At 47.6% G+C, this 5,906-nt stretch overlaps 1 protein-coding gene across 2 annotated transcripts in view; it reads right to left on the minus strand.

Annotated features, from left to right (window-relative positions):
- Positions 1 to 5,610, minus strand: part of EXOSC2 (exosome component 2) — a 10,348-nt gene extending 4,738 nt beyond the window's left edge. The window contains exons 1-5 of one of the 2 annotated variants that reach the window (XM_037728046.1): positions 5,447 to 5,610; positions 3,763 to 3,864; positions 1,451 to 1,496; positions 1,134 to 1,223; positions 58 to 123 (exon numbers count right to left, since the gene is read on the minus strand). In XM_037728046.1, the coding sequence (XP_037583974.1) occupies positions 58 to 123; positions 1,134 to 1,223; positions 1,451 to 1,496; positions 3,763 to 3,864; positions 5,447 to 5,568 (426 nt within the window). In that variant the 5' untranslated portion in view covers positions 5,569 to 5,610. The remainder of the gene's footprint in view (positions 1 to 57; positions 124 to 1,133; positions 1,224 to 1,450; positions 1,497 to 3,762; positions 3,865 to 5,446) is intronic. The other variant, XM_017499073.2, reaches the window with a different exon arrangement.
- Positions 5,611 to 5,906: the final 296 nt, after the last annotated feature.

Here is a 5,906-nt window from a genome sequence, read left to right on the forward strand (position 1 = left end):
AAAGAAAGAAAAAATAAAGAAAAGCATCAAGAGGCCGGAGCACAAAGTGCAGGATACACTGATAAGGTCGCCTTCTTGCAGGAAACCTCTCATTGCAAGCTCATCTTCTGCAGATCTTCTCCTCTGAAATACACAAAGAAATGACATTAATTAAGCCTCACAAAGGTCACCATCACTTCTTCCTCTTTCACTTCCTTTTGAGATTTGTGAGGCCAACCACAATATTCAAGCACCGAGAGCTATGGCAAGAGTAGTATACCCAAGCCACTTGAGGGGAATCAGAGTGATAATCAAGACTCCCTCTCAAGAAACTTTTTCACTGTTCCTCTTCTCTTCCTCTTTTGCTTCCTTCTCAATATTTCCACACTCATCTCCCACGACAGCTCTGTGGTCCAGCAGAACTAAACTCCTGCTTGGATGTACCTGTGCTCACACATTTCCCTTTATCTCAGATTCCTTGAACTAGTCATCTCGAGTCTCTCCATCCTTCCAGGATCAACTCCAATGCCTGTCTTTCCTATGAGCTTCTCTCACTGAAACTAACCACTCCTTTTGCATAACCACACACTTATGTATTCTTCCACTGCCAGGTAGTGGATCAGTTGTCTTATATCCCCTGCTAGGGAACTCAACCGTGTTTGGCATTCCACACAGCGCGTGGCACAGTAAGCCTCTCTGTAAATACATGCTGGACGGAAGATAACGTTGAACCATGGTATTTTACAAAAGGCTGTGGCTTAGTTACTGTGGTGTCTGGAATGACCAAATGCCTTTCAATTCACAAAAAACTAATGTAAAGACAATTTTTCAAGGAACATCTTCATTGTGCAAAGCTGGTATGTCCAGAAAAGGAAAATTATTCCAAGGATCTAAGAGCTTCTCTCCCCAACTCTGTTGGGATCTCACCCCATGGATGTTTCTCATCCTACCATATGCCAACTGCTTCCTATTTTGGGAGACCTGGGCAGGGTGAAAAGTCTACATACACATCCAGGCAGCAAACTTCACAGCAGACAAACAGGAGTCGAAGGGGCAACCTCACTGTAAAGCAAATTCCTCTGGTGGAACAAAGGGTCCCACAGCTCCCCCCAGCCCACAGAGCCCTAGTCCATGGCCCCAGCTGCAGCCCTTACCAGCTCTCCTCCAGGAAGGTTCATGGACGAGAGCAGCAAGACCGAATCCAGCCTGGAGTTGGTTTCCACCTTCCACCTCTTCTGTTGAACCTATAAGCCAAGGTCCACACCTGGACACATGCTCCAGGGACAGGAGCTCACATCCTACGTCACCAGTAATCTCAAACCGAACAAGCCACATATTTATATCAGAGGTCACACAATAGCCAAATGCAATGAACGCCTTTTTCACGTAACTACATGTGGAATGACTGTCCCGTTTATTAAATCACCAGCCTGACTTGACTTTGTAGAAACCAATCTGATATCGACTTTACCTCTGTGATTCTTCCCACTACAATGTCTCCTACTTCACCAATGTATCTGAAAGATAAAACACAAGATATTCATCCATCTGTGAGCAGACTTTCTTACAAGACCACACACCATTTGAGATATCGGTTAAACAGGATGAGAGCCTTGAACAGGCACCACATTCAGCAAATTCATGTAACTATAGTGTCTGGCCTTATTTTCAGAAATTGCTAACTTCAAGCGTTCCTCCATGTATAGTCTCCAATAACTATCCTCAAACATATCACTATCCAAGTAGTTCATTTAGCCTAAAAACCCTATTTTGCTCGATTACACGACAATGAAAAACATGGACTATTTTCCGGCAGCACGTGGATGAGTTCTGCACTAGCCAAAGGAAGAGAAAGGAAATCTGAGCCAGGACGCCAACCACAAGAGTCTGCTCACTGTCTCCCCACTCACTCGCTGCCTGCTTCTCTCAAGCCCCTTTGCTAATTCCTCATCCGCGATTCTCATCAGACTTGGTGCTGAGACTAAGCCCTTAGACCTCTTCACTTTTCGACCACTCAACCTCATACCTTTAAAACACCACTTATGACTGTGCCACACTCCTGAATTCCAAATCCTACTCAACTGCTAGCTATCCAACCCTGACATTTAGGTAACTAATAGGCATTTTCAAATGTATCAAGTGCCAAACTAAGCCCCCTCCAGTCTGCCATAGCAAACCAAGATAGGAAGTCAACGGGGACTCCATCCCCTCAGTTGCTCAGGCCAAAAACCTTGGAGAGTTCCTTGATTCTTCTCTCTCACACATGCTCCAGGACAACTCCAGTAGCAAATCCTGCTGGCTCTACCCTTAAAACATATGCAGGAGGCCAGGCGTGGTGGCTCACGCCTGTAATCCCAGCACTTTGGGAGGCCAAGGTGGGCAGATCACCTGAGGTCAGGAGTACAAGATCAGCCTGACCAACATGGTGAAATCCTGTCTCTACTTAAAATACAAAATTAGCCAGGCTTGGTAGTGCATGCCTGTAATCCCAGCTACTCGGGAGGCTGAGGCAGGAGAATTGCCTGAACCCGGGAGGCGGAGGTTGCGGTGAGCCTAGATGGCGCCATTGCGCTCCAGCCTGGGAAATAAGAGTGAAACTCCGTCTCAAAAAAGGAAAAAACAAAACAAAACAAAACATATGAGAAAGAAAAAGAAAAAAATATATCTGCAGGAAATAAAAGGCATCCAAATTGGAAAGGAAGAAATAAAAAATTATTTCTATTCACAGATGACTAGGTCCTGTGTACGGTAAAGCCCAAAGAATACAAAAACCCAACACCTTTTCATGATTTTAAAAAAAACACTCAGAAAATCAAATCGCTCCTCCACCTTCCACTGCTACCAACTTAGTCCAGGCGACCATCGCTTCAGATCATGAGTATGGTCCCCAATCCATCTCCCTAAGCTTGCCCTATCCCCCTTCAATCTCCCATCAGTAGCCAGAGTGAGCTGAAGTCCAGATCAAGTCTCTCCTCTGCTCCACCCCTACCAGTGGCTTCCCAGATCATGCAAAATAAAAGCCAAAATGCTTACTGTGGCAAAGAAGGCAGGCCCATGTCCACCCACCTCAGCTCTCTGCTTACATCTGCCCCTACTCTCCGCTTCACTCACTCTGTTCCAACCCTACTGTCTTGCTTTCTGGGACTAACCTTTATTAAATGCTTCTAGGTATCAGGCCCTGTACTAAATACATGCACCATCTCACTGAATTCTAAAAAAATCCTAAGCCAGGCGCAGTGGCTCATGCCTGTAATCCCAGCACTTTGGGAGGCCAAGGTGGGGTGAATCACCTGAGGTCAGCAGTTTGAGACCAGCCTGGCCAACATAGTGATACCCTGTCTCTACTAAAAATATAAAAAAATTAGCCGGGCGTGGTGGCAGGCACCTGTAATCCCAGCTACTTGAGAGGCTGAAGCGGCAGAATTGCTTAAACTTGGGAGGTGGAGGTTGCGGTGAGCAGATGGTGCCACTGCACTCCAGCCTGGATGACAGAGCGAGACTCCAAGAAAAAAAAAAAGAAAAGAAAAGAAAATCCTATGAAGTAGGCCATACTACATAGTCACTTTCAGAGGAGGTAACCAAGGCTTGGAGAGGTGACATAACATGGGGAAACCTCTGAAGCCTGCGCTGCTCTGCACCGCCACCTATAGTCATGGTCAAAACTGGAGACTTACAGCAGGATGGGGCAGGCAGGGGTAGGGTGGGGGATAAGGGGAGGCAGAAAGAGCCTGGTTGTACAACCTGGATGCCGCAAGAAAGGGAATACACACCTTTTGTTCTCACCTGGTTTTCAAAGCTTTCACACAGATCAACTTGTTTACTCTCTCCACAGAGCCAGCAACAGATGCAATGAGCTTCTCCTCTCCCATGTACGTTCCATGGCCCCTGATGCAAGGCAAAGGCACAAAGAAAGGATCCCAGGGTAACTCTTGAGGTGCCCTCTCTCCCTTCAAGAACAATGTGTTCCTCAAAGCTAACAGGCCCCCCCTGGAAAGCCTGGCTTTTGTGCTGGCTGCTCCCTCCGCCTTCGGTGCTCCTTGTTCAGACATCTACTCGGAGGTCACTCCTCTCACTCAGGTCTGCTCAGATGGCACTCTCTCCAGCAGGCCCACCTGGACTAGGCCACTGAAAACACAGCCCACCCCCAACCGCGTTGCCACCCTCCTACCATCTTCCCACCACATTCCATTTACCCTGCTCCACTTTTTCCCCCTTGCATTTATTGACTAATGTTCTGAATAACTTATTCGTTGCACTTGTCTATCTCTCCCTGTTAGCACTCCACCAGGACAGAGATTTTTCACTCTGCTGTTATATCCCAACTGCACAAAATGTAAACATATGTTGAAAGCATTAATCAAAAGAATGAATCTGAAGATTTCCTAGGGGCTGAGCATGATGGCCCATGCCTGTAATCCCAGCACTTTGGGAAGCCGAGGCGGGTGGATCACTTGCAGTCAGGAGTTCGAGACCAGCCTGGCCAACATGGTGAGACCCCATCACTACTAAAAATACAAAAATTAGTCAGGCGTGGTGTCATGTACCTATAATCCCAGCTACTTAGGAGGCAGAGGTTGCAGTGAGCCCAGACCCGCACCACTATATTCCAGCTTGGGCGACAAGGCGAGACTTCCTCAAAAAGGGGGGAAAAAAAAGATCTTCTAGGATCCACTAACCTTAAACTAACTGGTTAAAGGGCAACGCTATGAATGTTGTACCCCTTGTATATACAGGTACAAAAAAATAAAAGTTTGAAATACCACTAGTGTTAACTATGATGATATGACTGGTTGTACTTTTCTTACAGAAGTATCTCATTTACTCCTCATTACCGTATCATACTGTTATTATCACTATCTTACAGAAGAGGAAACTGGACGGGGTAGAGGCAATGCTGCTAATAAATGCGATGGTAGCAGGACTGGAAGAAACCCCCAATTATCTGACTCAAGAGCCTGCCCTCTTAACTACAACGCACCGTACTGCACGCCTTAGCTTCAAACAGTGTGTAAATGGGTGCAGGCAGCGCAATATAACGGTTTGCCCTAAGCTCGAACAATTAAGGATTCTAAACTGAAGAGAAGGAGGCCAAGTCAAGAACGCTCACCGTCCCCTCAGACAGCTGAAAACTGTCTGAAAGAGAGCCTGCTCCTAACCGTCTCCAGTTTTCCAGGTCTCCTACAAGGAAGCCTCAAAGATTTAGACTTCAGGCAGAAAACCCGAAAGTCACAGCCACCGGAGGTCAGGAGTGGAGTGTTTCAGGGAGCTGAGACGAATGCAGACGAGGACACACAAGATGCCGGGGGTAAGAAGCACGAGGCTCGAAAGCGAGGCGAGTAGGATGCTCAGGCGATGTGCCCTGGGTCCCGCGGTGAGATATGGACACTCACGGATACGAGGCCTGGACCACGTGCAGAGAGCCCTGAAGCGCTCTCTGAAGCCTAAACTCCCCCAAGTCTCCACGTACCGCATGAATCCCGTGTCCGTAGTGATTGTGTCTCCCGGAACCACTAGATGTTTCTTAGTGTCGCGGCCCAGCCTCTCGCTAAGAGGCTTGCGAGCCACTGGAAGTCTCATCTCCATCGCCATCTTGGCGCCAAAGAGTTGCGCAGACGCAGCTCAGTCAGGAGCCGCAATATCCGGCTCCGCAGCTCCCGGTCGCGTTCTGAGGGGCGGGGAAGGGCGGGGCCTCGTTGCAGCGACCAATGAGAACTCTCGGCCTGGAGGCCATGTTTCCAATTGGCAACCATATGGCGAACCTGAAGGGAAGGGCACCGAGCTGCCATGTTTACTATTGGTAAGGGAGCACCCTTGTAATAAAACCTCACGTTGTGTGACTTTTTACCAAAACTGTCTTGTACTTATCATCCCATTTGTTGTTTACCAGGGTTAGAGATAATTGAAAAACGGAATTCTGAGTTTCTGTC

The sequence above is a fragment of the Cebus imitator genome, unplaced genomic scaffold (assembly GCF_001604975.1).
Source record: "Cebus imitator isolate Cc_AM_T3 unplaced genomic scaffold, Cebus_imitator-1.0 Scaffold254, whole genome shotgun sequence".
Classification (NCBI taxonomy): Eukaryota; Metazoa; Chordata; class Mammalia; order Primates; family Cebidae; genus Cebus; species Cebus imitator.